The sequence below is a fragment of the Chiloscyllium plagiosum genome, unplaced genomic scaffold, assembly GCF_037043375.1.
Source record: "Chiloscyllium plagiosum isolate Xiang-an unplaced genomic scaffold, Cpla_swu_hap1 HiC_scaffold_29, whole genome shotgun sequence".
Taxonomy (NCBI): domain Eukaryota; kingdom Metazoa; phylum Chordata; class Chondrichthyes; order Orectolobiformes; family Hemiscylliidae; genus Chiloscyllium; species Chiloscyllium plagiosum.
In genome coordinates this window covers 31,445,740-31,470,997 of record NW_028270167.1, presented here as the reverse complement: position 1 = coordinate 31,470,997, position 25,258 = coordinate 31,445,740, and the positions used below count along the sequence as shown (strand labels likewise).

Here is a 25,258-nt window from a genome sequence, read left to right as displayed (position 1 = left end):
AAATACATAAGCCAGAAGGTGTTGAGAAACAGAAAGGAGTTGACACCTGAAGATACTTAGTCTAGCAGTCACAAGCTACTTGAATGTATAAATTGTATTCCAGGCAGAATTCACCTTTTTAGTAAAAACAATTACTTGCTTTATTCAGTCTTAAGTAAATTTGGCAGCCACACAAATGGAGTGTTTTTCTCTATTTGAAATAAAATAATGAGGCTTCTGTGATTTTATCTGTGTTACTTTGACATTGATGGTAACCCATTTAAGATGCAGTAAATGGGTTACTGTTGCTCTTTCTCTTTGTGAGCTGTGAATTTTTATGGAATCTAAGCAAGTGAGAGCACTCAATGTGCTATGAAGCTCACCTGCAAGTTAGTGTGAAACATGGTAGCCAAAAATAGGACAGAAGCAAGCAAAGAAACATCCAAAATATACTGTTTCCTCTTGGCTTTTGTCCCAGAACTTTAACAATCATTGGTGTCTTAGCTGTTTACCTTTTACCTCACAGAGTTAGGATACAGATTTTCAAAATGGGAATTCAGTAAGAGCGAAAATTCAGGGCAGAAGAGTCAGGGGTTCTTAGTTGATTAATTATTATAATACATTGGTTAAATAAATTGTAAAGTGCTATAAATGAATGAAGCCTACAGACAGCAGTAAAAGAAGGGAGTGGGATGTGATATTTTTTGTAAGATATGATTTTTATACAAGATATATTGATCTGGCAAACACATCTGTGGGAAATGTCAGCAAGTCATTGGAACTCTGACCTTGACAGATTGAGGAGACAGTTCTTGAAATGGCAGACTCAGCGATGGGAAGCAGGTAGCAAGCAGCAAAGTGGTAAGATGGCCTAGCTATCTGGGCTGGAATAGAGAAAGACAGAAAGGAATAGTAGAACAGGAACACAAGAGCATCTTGTGCTTTTGAACAAAGTTGAAACTTGAGCTGCTTGTTGAGTAGTAAATAAGGAATCTGGGCAGGATTATCATATAAACATTAATGGCCCCATAACTCAAGACAGGAGATAATCAACTCTTCTAGAAATGTTGTGGTGCTGGAGTATTTAGTACTGCAAAGGGTTAATACATGATTTTACAGTTCAGATTGTCCATGTTAAATAATGTGTTGTTAAGGAGCTGCGTTGTGTGACACATTTTGTAAGTGAGGAAATAAAGCTTGAGAAGAGCATCCTGACAATATATTCCATATTTAATCCATGATGTTGGTGTAGCAGGCTGGAATGCCTGCAATGTGAATTTAGGACATTATGAAATAGTTTACAAACAGAACTTCACAACTGACAGTCTTGAAATTATCTTTCTACTCCATGTCCTAGAATATGGAAGGGAAAGAGGATTAAAGGAGATTTATGGCTTGTTTTCAGTGACTATCCAATTTAGGTATTTTAGTGTGGATGAAGATGATTGAAAAATGTGTTACACAGATAGACAATGCGTATGTATTATACAAATTTTGTACAGAGTGTAGAATTTGAAATCTGCAACATGTGACATGTGTAAGAACAAAACTCTTACTGCCCTGGAGATTTGAACTGTGTACTTACTAACAGTATCAGACAAGAGGTGAAAAGGGATGGAAAGCCTAATGTGTACAGAGCTCCCTCCTCAAGTAGTATGTTAGTAAGAGAAAATGAGGTCTGCAGATGCTGGAGATCAGAGATGGAAATGTGTTGCTGGAGAAGCGCAGCAGGTCAGGCAGCATCTAGGGAACAGGAGAATCGACGTTTCGGGCATTAGCCCTTCTTCAGGAATGAGGAAAGTTTGTCCAGCAGGCTAAGATAAAAGATAGGGAGGAGGGACTTGGGGGAGGGGCGTCGGAAATGTGATAGGTGGAAAAAGGTCAAGGTGAGGGTGATAGGACAGATTGGGGTGGGGGCGGAGAGGTCGGGAAGAAGATTGCAGGTTAGGGAGGCGGTGCTGAATTTGATGGATTTGACTGAGACAGGCTGGGGGGAGGGGAAATGAGGAAACTGGTGAAATCCGAGTTCATCCCTTGTGGTTGGAGGGTTCCTAGCCGGAAGATGAGGCGTTCTTCCTCCAACCGTCGTTTCGCTGTGGTCTGACGATGGAGGAGTCCAAAGACCTGCATATCCTTGGTGGAGTGGGAGGGGGAATTGAAATGTTGAGCTACAGGGTCCTTGGTGGAGTGGGAGGGGGAATTGAAATGTTGAGCTACAGGGTCCTTGGTGGAGTGACAGGGGGAATTGATCCTTGGTGGAGTGGGAGGGACCAACCAACCCAACCACCCTGTAGCTCAACATTTCAATTCCCCCTCCCACTCCACCAAGGATATGCAGGTCTTTGGACTCCTCCATCGTCAGACCACAGCGAAACGACGGTTGGAGGAAGAACGCCTCATCTTCCGGCTAGGAACCCTCCAACCACAAGGGATGAACTCGGATTTCACCAGTTTCCTCATTTCCCTTCCCCCTAGCCTGTCTCAGTCAAATCCATCAAATTCAGCACCGCCTCCCTAACCTGCAATCTTCTTCCCGACCTCTCCGCCCCCACCCCAATCTGTCCTATCACCCTCACCTTGACCTTTTTCCACCTATCACATTTCCGACGCCCCTCCCCCAAGTCCCTCCTCCCTATCTTTTATCTTAGCCTGCTGGACAAACTTTCCTCATTCCTGAAGAAGGGCTAATGCCCGAAACGTCGATTCTCCTGTTCCCTAGATGCTGCCTGACCTGCTGCGCTTCTCCAGCAACACATTTCCATCTCTAGTATGTTAGTAAGCCTATTAGGTAGGATATCGAGTCATCAGTATTTAATTAGATCAGACAGATGAGTTGAACATAGTGAATAGCTTGCAAGTTGAGGCCACAGTACTAAAGTTTATCGAGAAGAGTAAAAATCCTTATATAAACTGAACATCAGACTGGATCACAGAAATTTTAGAAACCTAAGGAGTAAGGTAACAGCAGTGAGATTTAAGGAGAAATTGTGGTACAGGACTGAGGCCAGCAATATGAAATTTTGAAGGTAGAGAATGCAACGCTACAGAATAAATTCATTTTCTGAAAAAGAAGATGATTATATGAGTATTTTTAGGATGCCAAGCATAAATTAAGGTTGGGGAACACTACGTGAATGATAAAGATGATAAAACTGACAGAATTGGAGAAATTAAGAAATAAAGTTAAGATGATAATTAAATCTAAAATGAAAAGGAAAAGAATGTTAAAAAGCAACATTTCCTAAGTATATTACTGGGTGGGTAGCTTGAAGGCTGTGACGTTCAGTGTTGGCCTACTAGGGAAATAGGCATTAAAATGATTAATCTATTTTGAAAAAGTTTAATGCTTGGTTTAAGCTGGTAACATAGGGAACAGATGTGGGTTGAATGCAGGATATTATTCCCAAAATTACCCCTTGCTGCACATTTTTTACATTCATAATATAGTTTCAATAGCAAAACTTGTGATCCTTGCTCTGTTCCCTAATTGTGAAACCCCACCTTGTACAATCATGTTGAGAGATTTGCGCAACCTCACCTGTGTTACCTCATATCCATTGATTACATCAAATGATCGCAATGCTGTTTGTGAACCTTTGAAAGACACTTTCAATTAAACTTTGGAAGGGACTTCAGAGCTATCACCATCCAAGCAATCAATCAATCAGGACATTAGAGCAACCAATATGATGGGATGTTGAGCTTTTAATAAGATTTTAAAATGGGAGATAACATTCGCTATAAGGCAGTAACGCGTGACCATGACAAGTAGTAAGTTTCAGTCTGGATCGGGCAGGGCACATGGCATGACTGAGCGGTTGTTTCTTTCTTCTTCCCCCTCTTTATGCTTAAGTATTCTCGAAATTGCAAATCCCTCTGGGGTATTTGACCAAATTCTTCCTTCAGATTCTTTTTCACCTCAGCGAGTTTTCAGAAGATTTGTAGCTCAGGTTGAGGTTCTGGATGTAGGTTTGCTCGCTGAGCTGGAAGGTTCCTTTCCAGATGTTTCGTCACCGTACTAGGTAACATCTTCAGTGGGCCTCCAGACGAAGCACTGTTGATAATTCTTGCTTTCTATTTATATGTTTGGCTTACTTTGAGTTGGTGATGTCATTTCCTGTGGTGATATCATTTCCTGCGGTGATGTCATTTATCACCTCCTCATGCTATCCTGAGCATCGGTCAGAACCCCAAAGTATTGTGGATTATAATTTATACTTCCAAAATGTGTTGGTTTAAAAAAAAGGCTGTTACAGACAAAATCAGCTGCAGATGTAAATTAAGTGCCTGCCTGGAGGGATAGAGAGACCCAATGAATGATACACCTCTGGATGTGAAGGGAACTTCACAAACAGTCCTTCAACAAATAAAAATGGAGTGAATTGTGTTCTCTTGTGACTACAAAAAAAATGAGGATTAAAGGCCCCCTGCCCAAAAGCCAGCCATTCACTGCAGACACATTTTGTGTTTTATGCTTTTGAAGCTAGACAAGGACAAGGATTTAAAAAGCCTCCTCTCAAGTGTGCCATTGGGACATGCTCATGTGTATCAGTCTGTGTTTGAGTGTTAGTCCGCTGTGAAGGTCACAGATGAAAACCTATCCCCTAGTCATTCCTGTTATTTTTTCTTTATTCTTTTGTGGGATGTGTGCAGCACTGGCAAGGCCAGTATTTTTTATGCATTCCTATCGCTCTCGAACAGAATGGCTTTCTCAGCCATTTTCAAGGGTATTTATGAATTAATTACATTAATATGAATTTGGATGGCAGAGATTGTAGTATCTTCTTCTAAAAGCTTTTATTAGACACACCTCTTATTTCTCTTTTCTGTGTGAATGTATGATGTGTTCGTATTTCTTCTCACATATAGTAATGCATAAACGTCTTTTTGTTGCTACAACAAAGCCTGGTTAAATTGTCTCCTTTTAAAGCATAAATTCATTTGGGTCTGGGAGACAGGTATCCACAAGGGCAGGGATCCATTTTTAAATTAGCCTTGTTGCATCCAACCAAGGAGATGGATGAATTAGGAAGGGAAGGCAGTTCATTCCTCCTCCCCAGGAGCTTATCAATTTGGGGTATATTGCCTGGAACCAATATGAAATAGGATCTGATCAAAACAATGACATGTACTCTTCCAAAGCCTCTGACTTGACCATTTTTCAGATGCCTGGCTGGATTACTGATGAGCCCTTATGGTCTCATAAAGATTTGCTTTATTTCAAACTGCGGCTTGAGATATTGACTTCTTTGCCTAAACTTGAATTGAAAGTCCCACCTTTGATGTGATATAGCTACCATTAACTTCTTGAGCCTTTGCTTATAACCTTTAAGCATATGTAATCACTTTACTCATGTTTTAAATCATATCTCAAGTTGTTCTTCCCAGGTTAGTTCCATTCAGTGACATTCACCTCTGGGACCAAACAAACTCCCAAAGATTTCAGTTGCCTCATCGGTTATTTATGTCTAAGGCTGGATATTCATCAGGCTGTGAAACAATGCTATTATCCATCTCAATCACATTTAGTCTATCCCCACAAATAAATATGTGTACTTTAGCAAGTACACTTAGTTAAGTGAGGCTAGATGAAAATCCTAGTACAGTTTTGTACTATATTTGTTTGAACACCTGACAGTTGCTCTCTTACTATTGCGGGAGATCCTCTGCATAAATCCTTGGCAGATTTGCCACCATGACCCAAGAATAATGATCTCACTAGCTTTGTTTCTATGAGAATGAAACCTAAAGCAATTTTTAGTAAACTTCCAGCATTAACCTATTCTTTTAACCTTCAAGCTGATTTTATATATATTCGGCATATTACTAATTTAGAAAAACACACCATATTATCCATTTGGAGGTGCTAAAATGTGGAAATTCAATGCGAACACAAGAAATAGGAATAGGTGTACGCTATTTAGCCCCTCAAGTTTAATCCGTAGTGCAACTAGATGATGGCTGATCTTCTACCTCAACAATATTTTCATGTGCTATCCCCATATCCCTTGATTTCTGTAATATCCTGAAAAATATTGTTCTCTGCCTTGAATATACTCTTTGATGGAACCTCCTCAACTTTATAGAGTTGAAAATTTCAAAGATCACCCTCTTTCTGAAGAAATTTCTCCTCATCATAATCCTAAATAGCCTAGCTACCCTTTACTTTGAGATTCCATTATTGGGCTGTGGGCTTTTCTGCTTGGGTCGCCCATCCTGGTTATCCTTGAGAAGATGCTGGTAAGCTGTTTCCTTGAAGTGTTGCTGTCCATTTGGAGTAGATAGACCCACAATGCTATTTGGCATGGAGTTGCAGGATTGTAAACTAGTGACCCTGAAAGAACGGTGATATATTTCCAAGTCAGGACAGTAAATGACTTGGACGGGAACTTGCAGCTGGAGGTGTTCTTTTATATCTACTGCCCTTGTCCTTCTAGATGGTAGTAGTTGTGGGTTTATAAGGTGCAGTCTAAGCAGCGTTGTTGAATTTCTGCATTGTATCTTGTAGATAGGTGCTACTGACTTCAGTGATAGGGGAATGAAAATTTCTGGACGTGGCGCCAATCAAGTGGGCTGCTTTGTCCTGGATGACATCAGGCTCCTTGAGTGTTGAGCTGCACTTATTGAGACAAATATTCCATCACACAACTGACTTGTGCTTCATAAATGGTGGACAGACTATGGGGAGTCAGGAGACATGTTCCTTACTGCAGGATTTCTAGCCTCTTTCCTATGGCCACAGTATTTATATAGTTCGTCCAGTCCATTTTCAGTTCAGTGAAAGTGGGGGATTCAACGATGGTAGTGCTATTGAATGTCAAGGATTGATGTTTCAATTTGCTTTTGTTGGCAATGTTCATTGCCTGTCACTTGTGTGATGCAAATATTATTTGCCACTTATCTGTTGCACTGATGCATGGGAGTCCTTCATCACTGGAGATGTGATATTTGTGAAGCTTGTTCCTCCAGAGAGTTGTTGATTTTGTCCATGGCCATTCACCACCATCTCTGTGAAACTCCCTGAATGATCTAATACTAATGGACAGCACGGTGGCTCAGTGGTTAGCACTGTTGCCTCACAGCACCAGGAACCCGGTTTTGATTCCCACCTCAGGCGACTGTCTATGTGGAGTTTGCACACTCTCCCCGTGTCTACGTGGGTTTCCTCTAGGTGCTCCGGTTTCCTCCCACACTCCAAAGATGTGCAGTTCAGGTGAATTGGCCATGCTAAATTGCCCATAGAGTTAGGTGCATTAGTCAGAAGAAAAAGGTCTGCATGGGTTACTCTTCGGAGGACTTGTTGGGCTGAACTAATCCCTCCACTGGTTGAACTAGACATGCAAGGCTCAGTATGGCACACTCCCCAGAGTTTATGATACCAACCTTGAAACTGGATGCTCAAGTAGTCGACTGGTTTTGCTCAAGCTCCTGGGCTGAAATCGAACTATGTCCTTCACTTATTGTGCCAGTATGCCCTGACTGAGAAGAGCCTCCCTTGATGTAATTGAGGACTACCTAAACGTAATAGCAAGTGAAGAGCTTTGAGATGTACTCGGATCCAACCTATGAGATTAGTGCTAATCCCTCCACACAAAATGGCCTGCTACTAGCAATGCAATGCAAGCTATTGGTGTGCTCTGAAGTGTAGCATTGAAATGATGAACTGTGTTCTAAGTGAGTTGGAGATGTGCCATAAAGATGTAGTGAGGCTAATGCATGCCTAGTGTGTGTTAAATCCTTGGAAAGTGGATGCAGGCAATCACTGTCCATGGCACTTTACCTGAGTTGTTGAGAATGGCTGTCCAAGATAGAGGTCCAGAGGAGCAAGAGAGAGCTGGAGCTGCCATGCACCTTCTCTGACTCTCATGTCAGGAGCTATCACCATCAAGTTTCCCTTTGGTATGTGGGAGACTACGAAATTGCATATAAATGGGGCAAAGTTAGGTGCCTTTGAGATGTAAATGCATGTAGGTGCAGGCCTCTCACTGCTCACAACTGACATTTCATTGTTCAAAGCCTGGTTGGAGAAACTGACTTTTATTTCTTGATGCCGAGAATCTCATGTTTCTGATGTCACCACATCTTCCCAACTGGCTCACCTTTGCTCACATTGTTCAGGAGCTGGGAAAACTTTCCTGTTATTTTCACTAGAACAAAGGTTATAGCAAGATCTAAAAGTGGCTTTCAAATTATGAGAGATTTCAAGTGCTTAAAACAGGAAAGATTGTTTGACTCTACATTCAGCTACAAGGAAGTCATAAGTTCACAGTGAGAAAGGAAGAAGCAGGTCGCCTTTTTTTTAGCATTAGGGTTGTGGAACATGGAACTTTTTTAACGACATAAGTCTCTTCAAACATTGGAAAATATCTTTCGAAAAGAATAAGGAAGAATATAAAATGATATGAAAGTACAGGAAGGTAAGTGTGGTAGGGCAAAGGATAGTTTCCTTCTTTGAACTCTCTATGATTTGGTCTTTTTTACTCAACCACAGAATATTGTGGTAATGATTTCTTCAGTTTTTTCTGAAAAGAATAATAATGCTACAATTACAAAGCTGAATTTGGTCAAGTAATTTTCATTTATTAGGTGCAGACAGATTAAAAAACTGGAAGTTCAGTTTTATACTTGCAATCACCTGTAGATATATTCTCAAAAGATGAATAGGAACAGTTTAGAGGCATGTGGGCCAAACGTTGGCAAATGGGACTAGTTTAGCTTGGGGAACCTGGTTGGCATGGATGAGTTGGACCAAAGGATCTGTTACCATGCTGTATGACTCTATGATTCTATTACTCTTTGAATGTAAACTTCAAAATAATAGGCTTTGGGGGTTCTCATGGTCACAATTCTATCAAGTTGTGAACCACAATGAGCATTGCTTTGAAACACCGATGTCAGGAAAATAGAAAGGAACGGATACTGTTACGGCAATATAGCGAATGCAAAAATATAAAGGTGATTTTGTCTTGAGGATATCGCTGGGGTTGGATGGGCTTCTACTTTGTGAGAAAAGACTCCCTTAGAGGTTGCGCTTGTGGCCAGTGCCATTATGACGTGCAGAGCTGTGTGTGCTTGGTATTTCATTTGAACCCACTCATTGAATTGTCCATCTCATTGGGAGACTGATTATGTACATATATTAATAAATGATTAATATTTGTAGATGTTGATGTTTGTCAAGAATGAAGATACAGTGTCATTGTTTTGGGAAGGATGCAGCATCATATCTGTCAAGATCTGATGTGTAGGTTGTCTCTGATCTAACGTTCAACACCATGTTTCAAACATTCCACAATACATGGATGTAGGTTTGCTCGCTGAGCTGGAAGGTTCATTTCGTCACCCTACTAAGTAACATCCTCAGTGGGCCTCCGGGTGAAACACTGTTCATGATTCCTGCTTTCTATTTATATGTTTGGGTTTCTTTGGGTTGGATATGTCATTTCCTGTGGCGATGTCATTTCCTGTGGTGATGTCATTTTCTGTGGTGATGTCTTTTCTCGTGGTGATGTCATTTGCTGTTCTTTTTCTCAGGGGTGGTAGATGGGGGTCTAACTTGATGTTTTTGTTGATAGAGTTCTGGTTGGAATGCCACGCTTCTCGGAATTCCCGTGTGTGTCTCTGTTTGGCTTGTCCTAGGGCTCTATCAAAAAACACATCGAGTTAGACCCCATCTACTGCCCCTGGGAAAAAGAACAGCAAATGACATCACCACCTGAAATGACATCACCACAGGAAATGACATCATCAATCTAAAGAAACCCGAACATATAAATAGAAAGCAGGAATCATGAACAGTGTTTTGCCCGGAGGCCCACTGAAGGCGTTACCTATAGGGTGACGAAACGTCTGGAAATGAACCTTCCAGCTCAGCGAGCAAACCTACATCCAGAACCTCAACCTGAGCTACAAATCTTCTCAAAATTCGCTAATTCCACGATATTCGTTTCTTTTAGAAGACATCATATATATAATAGGAGCTCCACGAGACCAAAATTCTGATAACTATGTAACTATTAACAGAAAAATAATTTGGTTGTTGCCATGTAAGTCATTTGCACATGGGCAGATGACTAAAAGCCATGATTTTGAATGACAGTCTGCATTGGGAACACACATTCCCCATTATTTGGAAGGCTTCCTCTGTGTTTTATGAAGAAAACGTATTACACAGAAGAAACTTTCAGTAGTTTTACTGTGATGTTTTAAGGGAGGAGGATAACTTAGTTTCCAATTTTATTCAAATAATTTATGGTTTGTATATCAATATAAATTTGTATTTATATATATTTATATCAACATACACATAATCATATATATTTCGATTTTTATCTTAAGTCTTCATCATGGTAATTGGAGCTGCATGTCCAGATTTGTATGTAACAAACAGTCTATTACTGAGTGAAGCCAAACATATTCATTGCTAATTAGCCCTTTGTTTCTAAACATGCACCACCTAAAGAATGTACTTTATCTTGATCTCATAGAATGACATGCACAGAAAGAGGCCAATTATCACATGGTGCCAATGTGAGTTCTTTGAAACAACTATCTAGGTAGCTGCACTGGTCTGCCCTTTTCCCAACCTGAGAAAATATTTCTGTTTCATGTATTTGTACAATTTCTTTTTGAAGTTATTATTGAATCTGCTCTTTTAGGCAGTGTTTGCTAGATCACAACATCAAGTTTTTTCAAGATTTTGAGCATCTCCATCAAATCTTCCCAAAAGTATTTCTGTATCAAGAAGAGCAATCCAGGTTTCCCAGTCTCTACACTTAACTGTTTTTTTAAATCCATGGTACTATTATGGTAATACTTCTCTGCACCTTTCCAAGGTGTCAACAACTTTTTAAATGTTTGTGTCTGAAATTAGTCAAAATACCCTAGCTGGGCCCAAATCATCATTTGATAAAACTTTAGAATTATTCCCTTGTTTTTGTACTCTTTGACCCTCCATTTATCAGTTCAGGAACTCTGGATAATTAACAAACTTTTAACTTGTGTTGAGAGAGTGGTACTGGAAAAGCACAGCAGGTCAGGCAGCATCTGACAAGCAGGAGAATCGACGTTTCAGGTACAAGCCCTTCATCAGGAGTGCTTTTAACTTGTCTTGCCAACTTCATATGCTGTCATTCCTACTATTTTAAAATTCTGATGTCTCGTTTGTAGTGTCTTTTTCCATTTAGCCCACCAAAATGAATCACTCAGTGTTAACTTTCAGCTATCAAGGTGCTTGCCCATTTTAGAAGTTGATACTGTGTTTGCCTGAAAGCTGTTACTGTTCTTCTCATTGATCATTACATTCCCAGTTTTGTGTAATCTGCAATTATGTCCTGTCTGCCCAGTTCCAGGGCAATTAATCCATACAGCAATAGCCAGTAGTCTCAACACAGATTCCTGAGGGACAAGATGCATATTTGTTTTTTGCCTGAATTATAACTGCTCATCACCACCCAGTACTTTCTGTTGCTGAGCAACTTTCATATCCATGCTGCTATTACCGATTTAATGCCATCTGGTTAAATTTTACAAAAAAGGCTTGTTATTTGATTCTGTATCAAATACTTTTTGGAGGTCCTTATACTTAACGATAATTGTGTTACACTCATCCACCTCCATTTAAAGAACTGAATCAAGACTTCCTAGAAGCAATGCCATGAAAATTCAATAGGCAGTAATGATTCCTGCATTCATATTGCTTTATCATGTTAAAATGTTACAAAGCATTTTGTTGAATTTATGCTTTTAAAGCAATTGTTATAGAGTAAAGGAGAAAAAAGGTCGTGGCACAGAACCAAAATCTATTTTGCTTTGTTTTAAAAATATTCATATTCGAGAGTGGGGTGCTGGTAAAACACAGCATCCGAGGAGCAGGAGAATCGATGTTTCAGACAAGAGCCCTTCTGTAAAACATAAATTAAGTATGATAAGGGTAATAGTTTTCTTCAATAATACTTGCTAGCATTCTAATAATAAATATAGGTGCAAATGGGTCTTAACTAGCATCACATCCCCAAATTAGTCAACTAGGAATTGAAACTGAATGCAATGCAGTTAAGATTGTATTAACGATCAATGTTACAATTTCAAATGTGTCTTACATGAATTAGAAAGCTTAATAATTTTTCCACAGTATTCCACAGGGTAAGAGAAAGACTTGCTTTCAAATAGAGGTTTTTGCAAGCTCAGGAAATCCTATAGCACTTAACTGCTAATGAAGTAATTTTAAAGTGCAGCCAATGCCCATCATCAGTTGAATAAGAAACTTTGTTAATTTGGTTCCTTCATTTAGAGACTCACAAAGGCAAGCTCATAAACTTCTTAAAGGTTACACATCATTTTCCTCAAAGTATGCAATCCTAGGAAGATAAACAGCTGATAGGATCACACTTGCCTTTATATTTGCTGGTCATGCAGAGCATGAGTATCACTGACAATAGAAACAAGCCATTCATTTGTACTCACCAGGACTGAATCATAAGAATATCAGATTTCTCAGGGAGCAACAATTCACACTGCGTGAAAAATGGCTTTGATTGATTGGTGCACAAACTCTGATTGGTAGAGGTATTGCTATTTTGTATTTGGTATTCTTGCTAGTCTTTCCTGAAAAGTGGAAGACAAAAGATTTCTACAGCATAGCTCTTTTTTCAGCAATAGCCAAATGCAGAAAAACTGTAGTCGGGTGCATAGGTTTGCTAATACCCGGTGCCCAGGATATTTGTAAATTTATGCTTTAAAGTATTGTTTATTAACTTAAACAGAAATAAATTCGATTCATTATGTGGGCACTTTATTAACCTTCAGAACAGTAATTGCTCACAAATTTCTGTTAGAACCATTTTAACATTCTTTCTAAGATGACTAATAGCTGAGCTGTGCAGTGGCTGAAGCAAATACGGCATTAGTTTGTATTAAAAAGACTACTTAGCATAAAACAAAATTTACAGTTTTGCCCGTGTTACCTCAAGTAGGTCACATTTAGTCTTGAATCTAATTTTGGTTCACCCATTTGGAGGGTGATATGAAACCTATAGAAATCATTCAGTGGAAAGCCACAAGATTGATTTGCAGCTGAAGTTACCTTAGTTGCTCAAGAGAAGTTTAAAAGCTGGATATTTTCACGGGATGTATAAACTTCATGATAATTTGATAGTATTAAACAAAATAACTTAAGGACAAGTTTGTGTTGTTATTAATGGATGATTTAAATTTAATAGATTATGGGATATCAGGACTTGTCAAGCTAAATTCCATTTTGCTGAAGTTGGATGTTAGGTAGTTCTTCTTTTCCTAGCAAATAATAGACCTTTAAATATAGTTGCTGGTTGATATAGTGAATTCTGACATCCTGCAAGTGTTCAAAGGAGATTTGGACTGTTTCTTGGCTGAGACAGAATGACTTCTTATAAAAAGGTAAGTGAAATACTAATTAATATAAAAATGGTCAATGTGATTGCTTGGACTACTTTATCACCTAAGGGAATAGGAGAGATTTTTAATATTGATTATTTTCCCCTTTAAAATAGTTTTATTTTTAAAACTATTTTTCTTGCTTCTTCTAAGAGATTGCATGGCTGCTGGAGAGTAGAGAATGATTAATATTTGGTAGCACAACTGTGCCTGCAGGACTTAACAGCTCTATAACCCCCTGCATTACCTGATCCTCTTACCACCAAGCCCCCCAACATGTTAATAGCTGATATAAGCTGCTGGTGCAATCCAAATTATTTCACTGCCTTCTTCAAATGTCCATACTTTTTATTCCAAATAATTTATTAAAATTATATCTTCAGGGTGACAGAATATGATTACATCACAGACCATGACATTAGGTACATATGAAGTCCTTTTGCATAACAGTAATTTTCCATCCTTCGCAGCTCTTTTGATTTGAGTTTCTTTCTTTCTGTACTAAAAAACCTTATTTATGCTAATTCAGGATCATCAGTCATATGATAAATACGCATGGCCTCAAAATTTAATGCTACTGACATTTTTATGGACTCTAAGTATATTGTCTTCATTATTTAAAGAATATTGTTTTTAAAAGTATTAAGGGATGATAAACAATGCAGTAAAGCCTTTTCTGTTGAGAATTTAAGATATAGATACTCTCTACCCATCCTATTGCTGTTATTACACTACCTTTTTTGAAACGTTATGTGGCGGAGTCTTAAGTAAAGTAAATTATTTTTTAAACCTTATTAGTAACCATTGTTTTGATGGGCCTTATCACCAGTGTATGGACATCTTATTGCTCCAAGGTCTGTGACAGAAATATATTTTGGAAATCTGATTTTGACAGCAATTTTAAAACACAATGCCTGTTATGTTTTTTACTTCAACTTAAAATTTGGCTCCTTACTAGTCAGAGGTGTAATTTGAAATCAAGTATTAACTCTTTAGGGCTATTTCTGTGATCCTCAATACCATCCAGGCAAAATATACAAAACATAGTGGATTTGTAAGTATGATTAATAACTTGAAAATATTTGCTAATGGAGAGTATTCTCTTTGCTGATTTGTGTATCACATAATGCTGCAGTCTAAACTTCTCACCAAGGTCAGCAAGAAACTGGAAACCTGTGCGATTCAGTGCGAGTTGATTACTTCTAGCCTGTTCTTTATAGAGAAGGGACAGAGAATGGAACTGCTACTTTCAACAGCGAAGTAATTGAAGACATAGTTTGAGAAACAAGTGCATATGAACAGTCCATTTAGGATGTTTAAATAAAGCAGGGATTGAGGAGACTTCTACTCAGGCACTAGGACAGAAAAAAGAAATGCTCTCCATTCCACTATTACCTGAAGCTTAAAATTGGATAGGTAAGGCTGTGCTGCTGATAATAATATGTGAAGAATAGTGAAACATTTTTGAAATTTAATATTGTTGTCCATCTAGTTATAGAACAATAAGATGTAGGCTTGAAGCTAAGTTTCTATTTCCACGTAACATAACTTTTGCCATGCATATGTATGATGGTCCGGTTCTTCTAAATATTGGATAGAACATATACTGGGAAACTGACATGCTATCCCCTGTTTTCTCTTTTAAAATTCAACTCTGATCTTCAGTTCTCACATGCATCTGTTTCACTAAAAAAGTGTGATAGCGGCTTACTGCAAACTTTTGTACAAATTGAACATTTGCTTTTTCTTGCATAGATGCATATAGATTTACAGTGGTCTAGTGTTAATGTTAGAGACACATGCTAATGCTCTCTGAGCATATGTTTAAATTGCACCATTCAGCTGGGGTGGAATTTAAATTCAATTCGTTAATAAGTCTGTAATTAAAAGCTAGTTTTAAAAAACTAGTTATGGTGACTGTAAAACTATCAGATTGATGTTAAGCTCGTTGGTTCAATAATGTCCTTTAAGGAAGGAACTCTGCCATGCTGGGACCATTGTTGTTTGTGATATACGTAAATGATCTGGAAGAAGGTATAGAAGGTCTGATTAGCAAGTTTGCAGATGACATTAAGATGGGTGGAGTAGCAAATAGTGAAGGGGACTGTCAGAGAATACAGCAGAAGATAGATAGATTGGAGCGTTGGGCAGATGGAGTTCAATCCAGGCAAATGCGAGATGATGTATTTTGGAAGATACAATTCAAGAGCGAATTATACAGTAAATGGAAAAGTGCTGGGGAAAATTGATATACAGAGTGAACTGGGTGTTCAGGTCCATTGTACCCTGAGGGTGGCAACGCAGTCAATAGAGTGGTCAAGAAGGCATACAGCATGCTTTCCTTCAATGGACAGAGTATTGACAAGAGTATTGACAAGAGTTGACAGGTCATATTATAGTCGTTTGGCCACATTTGGAATACTGCGTACAGTTTTGGTCGCCACATTACCAAAAGGATGTGGATACTATGGAGAGGGTGCGGAGGAGGTTCACTAGGAAGTTGCCTGGTACGGAAGTCGCTAGCTATGAAGAGAGGTTGAATAGATTAGGATTATTTTCATTAGAAAGACTGAGATTATAGGGGACCCTCTGTGGTCTACAAAATCATGAGAGGAATAGACAGGGTGGATAGCAAGAAGCTTTATCCCATGGGGGACTCAATTACGAGGGGTCATGAGTTCAAGGTGAGAGGGAAATGTTTAAGGGAGATATGAATGGAAAGTTCTTTACACAGAGGGTGGTGGGTGCCTGGAATACATTGCCAGTGGAGGTGGTAGAGGTGGACATGATAGCGTAATTTAAGATGCATCTAGATAGATACATTAATGGGCAGGGAGCAGAGGGATATAGGTGACAGGTTTAGATAGAGGATCTAGATCAGCACAGGCTTGGAGGGCCAAAGGGCCTATTCCTGTGCTGTAATTTTCTTTGTTCTTTGTATTTTTGCACACTGATGCAGAGTTTGTGTTTTGCCAAGGACCCCTGACCAGATATCTGGTTCAAACAAAGATAAAAGAACTGAATTCAAGTAGTGAACTTGGAATGACTTTAATCTTTGGTATCAAGACATAATTTAATTGAGTGTGGTATTAAGGGATCCTGGTAACATTTTTAATCAATGGGAATCAGGGGAAGCTCTTAACTGATTGAAGTCACACCAGCACAAAGGGAGGAGGTTGTGGCTGTTCAAGTCTGATCATCTCAGTGCCAAGAAATTGCTGCATGAGTTCAGGATAGTGTCCTAAGCTTCAACTGCTTCTCCAATGAATACCCGTCCATCATGATGCCAGAATTTAGGATGTTCACTGATGAGTGCACAGGTTTCAATACCACCAATAACTCCTCAGAAATTGAGGCATTCCATGCCTATATGTAGAAAGAGCCAGACATTGTACCATATAAATGAAGAACAAAAGTTGGCCATTCAGCCCTTTGAGCCTGCTTCACTGTTCAATATGATTGTAATTGATCATCTTACTCAGGATCCTGTTCTCACTCACCCACCCAAACCCTTTGATCCCTTTAGCCCCAGGAGCTATATCTCACTCCTTGAAAGCACTCAATGTTTGGCCTCAACAGCTCTCTGTGGTAGAGATATATTCCACATTTAGGCTTGCACAGAAAAGTGACAAGAAATATTCATGCTTCACATGTGCCAAGCAATGACCATCTCAAACAACATCAAATCTAATCACCTTCCTTGGACATTCAATGGGATAATCTCACTGAAATAACCTCTGGTAACAAACTGGGTTTACCATTAAGTAGAAACTTAACTGGACCGGACTATTATATATTGTGGCAGCAAAAGCAGGTCAGAGATTGGGAATTCTGTGGCAAATATCTCACACCCAATTCCTTAATGCTTTTCCACCATCAATTAGGCACAAATCAAAAGAGAGATACGGTATTTTTCACTTGCCTGGATGGGTGCAGCCTATCACTTAAGAAGCTCCCTACCATCCAGGACAAAGCAGCCCCTTTGCTTGACTAAACCTGCTGCCCCCCCATCCATTATGTTAAGCGTACACTCCTTGGTACACACAGTCAGTAGTAACTTATACAAAATATACCAAGGGGAGATGGTAGTGTAGTGGTAATGTCACTGAGCTAGTAATTCCAGAACTCCACACTAATGTGCTGAGGTTGTTTTGAATCCAATCATAGCAGGTAGGGTGTTATTTAAATTCAGTAAAACTCTGGACATACAAAAAGACTAACAGTAATCATGTTTCCACTCTCAATTGGTTCACTATTGTTCCTTAGGGAAGGAAATCTGCCGTCTTAATGTGGTCTGGCCCTACATGTGACTCTAGACTTACATTAAGGTGGTTGACTCTTAACTGCTCTATGCGCAACAGTGACACACACAGCCTAAGAATTAATCAAATAAAGAGAGGTTATGAGGCAAATTGACAAGACTTTTTTGGTTAGAGATAAAAAAAACTGCAGATGCTGGAATCCAAGATAGACAAGCATGAGGCTGGGAGAACACAGCAAGCCAGGCAGCATCTGAAGGTGGAGATGTCAATGTTTTGGGTGTAACATTTCTTCAGGACTGGGGGTGGTTATAAGGGGAGCTACAGATAAAGGGGTGGCGGGGCAGGGTGTTGAAGTGGGGTTAGGTGAAGACAGGTAGATGGTACGACCTGGTTGTTTAATGGGAAGAATGAATCCTGTAGGTGACTAGGAGGAATGGAAGGGAGTGGAAGGGGCTGGGAAGGGAGAGGGGAGATGGGAAGGCAAGTTAATTGAAATTGAAGAACTCAATATTGAGTCCTCCGGGCTGCAGGCTGCCCAGACAGAAGATGAGGTGTTGTTCCTCCAATTTGCAGTGTGGTTCATTACTACAATAGAGGAGGCCAAGGATGGTCATGTTGGAAAGAGAGTGTTGAGGGAATTAAAATGGGCGGTGACTGGGAAATCCGGTTGGCCCCACGAAATGCTTGGCGAACCATTCCCTAAGTGTTTGTTTGGTCTGTCCAAGGAGTGGTCCCTGTGAAAGGCAGAGAGGGGTGAGGAGGAGAAGATGTTCTTGGTGGTATGATCTAGTTGGAGTTGGGGGAAGTGTTTAAGGATGATGCGATGGATGTGGAGACAGGTGGGGTACTAGGTGAGGACAAGAGGGACTCTGTCTTTATTGCATGTTGAGGGTGGGTTTAGAGCAGTTGAATAGGGAATGGAGGTGGTGCAGTGGAGGGCTATCATGACAGAGGGGGGATAAGCATTTTGTTCGAAATAGGTCGACATCTGGGATGCTTGGGCATGGAATGTCTCCTCATCTGAACAGATGCGGCAGAGGTGGAGGAATTGGGAGAATGGGATGGAGTTATTGTAGGATACCGGGTGGGAGGAGGTGTAGACCAGGTAGTTGTGAAAGTCTGTGGGTTTATAGTAAACATCTGTCTGGAGACTGTCACTGGAGGTGGAAATGGAGAGGCGAAGAAAGGGGATGGAGGTGTCAGAGATGGACCAAGTGAATTTGAAGGTGGGGTGAATGTTGTGGGCGAAGTCGATGAACTGCTCCAGTTCATTTTGGGGGCCGGATGCTGCGCTGATGCAGTCATTGATGTAATGGCAGAAGAGTTGGGGCACGGTGCCTGTGTAAATACTGATGAGGGACTGTTCGGCATAACCGACAAAGAGGCAGATGTAGCTGGGCCCCATCCAATTGCCCATGGCCTTTGGACTGGGAGGAAATGGGAGGAGTTAAAGGAAAAGTTCTTAAGAGTGAGGGCCAGTTTAGCAAGGTGGAGAAGTGTATTGGTGGAGGGGGCCTGGATGGGTCTGTTGGAGTGGAAGAAGCTGAGGGACTGCAGGCAATCCTTGTGGGGTGTGGATGTATATAAGGACTGCATGTCCATAGTAAAGATAAAGCGCTGCGGGCCAGGGGACTGGAAGTCACTGAAGAGATAGAAAGCATGGCTGGTGTCGTGGCTATAGATGGGAAGTGCTTGAACCAAGGTTGAGAGAATGGAGTCGAGATAGGGAGAGATGAATTTGGTGGGGCAGGAGCATGTCAGGAGTTATGTTGCTATGCCTTTCCCATTGCTGGACCAAAAACCTGGAAGTCCTTCCTAATAAAATTATAGCTCTATCAATATTAGATAGATTGCAGTGTTTCAAGAAAATGACTGTATCAAGGCCAATTAGGGATGCATAACAACTGCTGGTCTTACCAGTGATGCTCACCTCGAAAAAATAAAATAAAGGTGCTAGATGAATTAAGACCATAAAGATACCAAATAATTAACATAATTTAGATGATAGTTATATTTTACTCATGTGTTATGGAACTTGTATGTTTTTGAAGTTCAAGTTTATCTAAAGTGTGCACCTGAATGTAAATACAAACACAGTGTTTTATAAAAAGGTTTGCTAGAGGTGAAGGTTTCTAAATATAGCAGCAATTTTACTGCAAATATAGTGTTGATACTACACTGACTTGCATATTCAATTGTGTTATGTCCGAACTCAACATTGGAGTTAAGCAGACCAAGGCAGATCCTTGAAAGAAACAATCTCACTCCTTCTCTTCAGATTTATGGCACCCAATTTGTAGTTTTGCATTTATTTCATGTTTAAAGTACCTATCAAATTCTTCTTTTAGTTAGTGAGAGTAGATTCCCCTCCTTTGCCCAGGCTATTGCTATTATGCTTCATGATTATTATTTTTATATATGCAAAAACTTTGGTTTAACAGTGAAATTATCACTGCAGTTGTTATTATTTGTATGATGATTAATATGTTTTTGATTTCTGATATTGTATACAAATATAAGGTTCCCATTTGGTGTCACACCATGGTTGTTGAAATGAAATGCAACACATAAAGAACTATCTATCATTTCTGGGCTTTATGTATTCAGAAGTTCAACTGAAATTGTTCAACTTTAACAGTTTCAATGTAAAATCAAGTTCCATAATTTGAGCATTTGAATTAAACTCTGATTTTGTTTTTGGAAATCAAAATACCTGTAATTGAGAAAAATATTGTTCCCCCTCACCAACCCACCCCTCTTTGATCTTTTTGAGCTTTCTCCCTGTATAATAAAACATAATGAGCTTCCAGTCATGTTGTTCTTCAGCCATTTGCATGAATTTCCTTCCTGACATTCTCTTCCGGGTCAATATCTTGTGATGTGGAGTTGAATTAATCATTATAGGCTCACTCTTTATGCTTATTAATTTTTTTAATCACTTGCTCATGATTATTATGTTATTTTAATCACTTACCCTTTCTTTAATGAATTTTGTGTTCATTAAATTGAAGAATGCTTATACCAGGAAAAGGAACACATTTGTGTTTAGGATGTTTCAAACACCCTAACGTCGAATGCGGCATGACTGAATCCAGTTAAAACTTTTCTGCTCTTATCTCAGTTGTGCTGCACAAGCTCATGTTAAAATGTGGCATTTGTAATTTCACAACAATGCCTTGAGTAAGGTTGCCAATTCAGAGTACTTTGGCAAGCCAGTTCAATTTCACAAGAAATCCCTAACAATAACAAACAAAGATAATTTTTATTGTGTGAAATAACTGCACAGAGGCCAGATCCTGTCACCGTTTATTTACCAGAGCACAGTCACTGGTTGTAGCAATCCAGCTCAGAGTCAATCCTCAACTAAGAAGGTACTAATCTCCTAGTTATATGTTGTTTTTTTGAGGAGATTCTCAAGCTCCTGATTTTTTTTTTCAGCTCAGAGTCAAAATCAACTGAGGGGATTCTAATCCCCTGATTACATTGGTCAGCCAAGGCTTTCCTGATTGGCCCAGGCTAACAGCCCCAGTCAAGACCTTTGTAGTTAATGAGGTCAACTTGGTCCCATTTCCTACAGTGTCAATAATCTGGGCTGGTTTTGAAGCCCAATTCCATTAAGTCAATCAATGCATATCCAGATGAGAAGAATAAGTGTAGAATAATTTAGGATGCTAGATTTAGTCTAATTGAGATTCATTTATTTTTCAGAGCTGACAATGATTTATTTGGAGATGGAAGTGAATACATCTCAGGAGAAGAATTGACATTTGCTGAAGAGGAAACTGCCAATTTAGAGGCTGTTGGAGTGATCCATGAAGAATTTATCACCGAGCTGGAAGACAATGGAAGTACAGCTAGGGTTGACATTCCACAGATTAACATCTGTGCTACAGAGTTGGATCTCATGCTGGACAATATATGCTCTATAGCAGATGTAGATATCTGTAGTGCAGAATTACAACCTGACACAAACAAAGATAACAAATCTGAGTCAGAAATGACCACAGAGGCAGCTAGAGAGGATATCTGTGGGACTGAGTTAGATCAGAAAAATAGTTTTGAGCCTACACTTGATATTGCAGCAAATGTTGACATCTGTGACGCTGAATTGGCTGGACTTGTAGCAGAAAAGGATATCAATGACGCTGAAGAAGACACTGAGATTGACCTTGATCCCCATGGTGGACCTAGTGATCAGGTCACAGATAAAGTGATATCTCATTATGAAGTTGAAGAGAGTGAAACAATAGAAAATCCTCAAGATCTGGATAAAAGTCTGAAGAGCACAAGGGCTATTGAGGCGGAATCTGATGCAAAAAGTATTGAAAGTCTACTCACAGCAGAAAGTCAGGATACTGAAGGAGGCAGCAGTACCCTAGAATAAATACCCCAAAACAGGAAGCATTACAGAAACTCAGCAGATCTGGTAGCATCTGTGGAGAAACAGTTAAAATTTTAAGCCTGATATGACTCTTCTGCAGTTTTGATGAAGAGTCCTACAGGACTTGAAACATTAACTCCATTTCTCTCTTCACAGATCCTACCAAGCCCATTGACTTTCTCCAGACAATTCCATCTTTATTTCAGATTTCCAGCCTTCCAGTATTTTGCTTTTATTTAAATATTCAAAGCCTTGATAGTTAATTAACAGAGAAAAATATTACTTTTTATCATTGGGTTATATTTTAGTAGAACACAAATAATATGTCAGAATGTACATCACCTGTTTGAATTTATTTGTGAAAGGGACTTTTGTGAATTAAGATTTGTAAATTAAAATAATCTTGAATAAGGACACACGGTGAACGGTTAGAAGTTACCCTGTGCACTTCTTCCAATAGAGGTATATAGGTAGCTTTTAATTACATGGTTTCTGGTCTGTTTCACAGCCTCTCCTTAGGTGTACTGACATTGGTTAAACTCAATACCTATATGTATAAGTGGAAAAGCAGTCAATTCCTGCTGCTGATTGCTTACCCTCACGTATGGAGCTCTTGAATGGGGACTGGAGCAGTTTGTCTGTTTTATTTCCACCCTTCTGGTGATTAAATAATCCCAAGCTCACACTTGAAGAATGTTCCTTTGAGCATTGCCCAGAGGACACATTAAACACACATATGCATTGCGCAATTAAACTGGCAAATATTGTTTTGGTGACTTCGCTCTGTTTTCCAACAAAGGTACTTTTCTGAAGGTAGGCTGATGAGCATATTCTGAAATGTAAAGCTAAAACATAATTTAAGTATTCAATATAGTGAGACACATATGCATCACTAGCGAAGATGCAAAATGCCTTTGACAAGAATGATACCAGAAATGTGAGGCTGCATCTATCTGGAAAAGATTAATAGCTTGGGTGTCGTTCCTTTTGAAGGCTGCAACATGATCTAGTTATTCAAATTATGAAGGGTTTTGTGAGAGTGGGCATGGAGATAGTGCTTCCACTTTGGGGAATATGTTGTTAGTATAAAATAATCCTGAAGAAAGCACAGAAGGAGCTAGAACAATGTTTCATTGCCCAGAGAGTAGTAGGAATAAGGAACTTAGTGCTTTCATTCATTTCAATTAGTTTATGGCTTTTTTTAAAATTGTGGAGTAATTTATTGTCAATATTATTCAAGTCTTTGTTGGTGATCACTTTGGAAGTGATGAGGTGATTGGAACACAGATGCTGGAAGGTGAAATGGGGAATAAAAAGACCTTGGATCCTTTCTTACAAAAAGGGTTTCCTCGGTTGTAGCCAAATCAAATTTGATGGCTGTAACGATCTCAATATAGTTCCCTATGTATAAAACTAGAAGGCTCTCAGACCAAGTCATGTGATCTTTGGTGAGTATGGTGCTATTAAATGTTGATTACTAGGTAGAAAACATTCCACTTTGAAAGATTAATATTGGAGTTCTAACTCTATAGAGTTTTTAAAAAATGATGCCTTTATTTACTTCCCTCCCACTCACTAATCATATAAGCATTGCAAATACATTAACTTGTGTTCTAAACAACTTAATCTGTTTCTCTTCATATGTGTAATGAGATACGGAATACATAGAAGGTGATAATGGATTGGTGTGGTGAATTATTTACATAAACACAGTCCCACACAGGAATGTAGAAAGTCATAACTAAATATGTAAACTGATACTAAATCTCTTGCACTTCTAAATTTTAAACCTGCTCATTTTAAATGCATACCTATTAAACTCTTCATTTTGTAAAATTTGGTTGTTGCATCGGTGTGAAATGGCTGCACTGCGCCGAGATCAATTCAAATCTTATCAACTGGGCACTATTTGATTTATGAGTTTAGAGGGTTCAAATTATAGGGAATTAATCTTGTGCATTTTGACACAGTTTGCCAGGATATTAAGATGCTCCACATCCTTCTGACATTCTGTACAATACAGCATTCTTCAATGTTGTTCTTATAGTTTTGCTTTAAATCTCTAATGTCTATGACTCTAACTCCTATTTTTCCATTATTTATCATGGCTGCATCCTTCCTTATGAAGTCTTTCAATCCAATTCTAAATTGGGGATTTTCATTTCGGAATAAAATAACTTTAATATGTCCAAAGTAATAGATGTTGTTGGCTGAACTGCAGATGGAGTTTCTACTTGTTTCATGAGGGTGCACTGTTTGGTCCATTTCAAGCTTAAATCTGTTCCACATTTCGGCAATATCTTGGTTGATTTGTAACCTTGCTTCACACACAACAACATTTGGCCTGGACCATGAAAAATTAAAATTTATTTTTCAGTTGTGACGGCAAGCATGTAACAGCAAAGGACCCTCCTGTGTACTTAATTCAGATTCTATGAAAATAGAGAGCAAATAAGTTATTTCTTACTTTGGAATTCTGATATCCTGCACAAATTAGAACTTAGTTGCTCTTTCAACTTCAGAAATTCAGCCAGTACAAGACATATTCCATGAAAGACCTTCAATGTGTTCCTAAATGTAACTGTGAGATATATGAAAATAAAATTCGGTGAATGCTGGAAATCTGTAATAAAAAGAGAAGGTGCTGAAGGAACTCAACAAGTCGGGCAATATCTGCGGAAAGATATATATTCCATTGGTAGAATATCATTAATTGTTTTCATGTATGTTTGAGTAGGTTGGACTGACTCTAATAGTCTGCGGAAGGTTTGGTCTGATCAATGAAGTGGAGGTGCCGGTGTTGGACTGGGATGGACAAAACTAAAAATCAGACCATACCAAGTTATAGTCCAACAAGTTTCTTTGGAAGTGCAAACTTTTGGAGTGCTGCTCCTTCAGCTACCTAACAAAGGAACGGTGCTCCGAAAGCTTGAACTTCCAAATAAACCTGTTGGACTATAACCTGGTGTTGTGTGATTTTTTTACTCTGATCAATGAAGAGCAGTCAAGTAGGTAGGTAGTCTTTGTATTTTGTGTGAAAGCTTTGTACTTAATTTTCAGACAAATTCTTAAAGCAAATAAGGTTAGTAAGAAAGTATCAAAATAATATTTTTTTTTATCCAAAGAATTAGATGTTGAGTCAGGATCTGAGATTTAGATTACAAGATTTTGATTACAATGATTCCGATAATTATTTTGACCTTTTATATGTTGTTTATTTCAA

At 39.0% G+C, this 25,258-nt stretch overlaps 1 protein-coding gene across 1 annotated transcript in view; it reads left to right on the top strand.

The window, feature by feature from the left end:
- LOC122540713 (uncharacterized) overlaps window positions 1–24,413 on the top strand; it is a 68,367-nt gene extending 43,954 nt beyond the window's left edge. The window contains exon 7 of the mRNA XM_043676832.2: window positions 21,363–24,413. Within this exon, the coding sequence (XP_043532767.1) occupies window positions 21,363–22,038 (676 nt within the window). The 3' untranslated portion in view covers window positions 22,039–24,413. The remainder of the gene's footprint in view (window positions 1–21,362) is intronic.
- The last annotated feature ends 845 nt before the right edge of the window (window positions 24,414–25,258 follow it).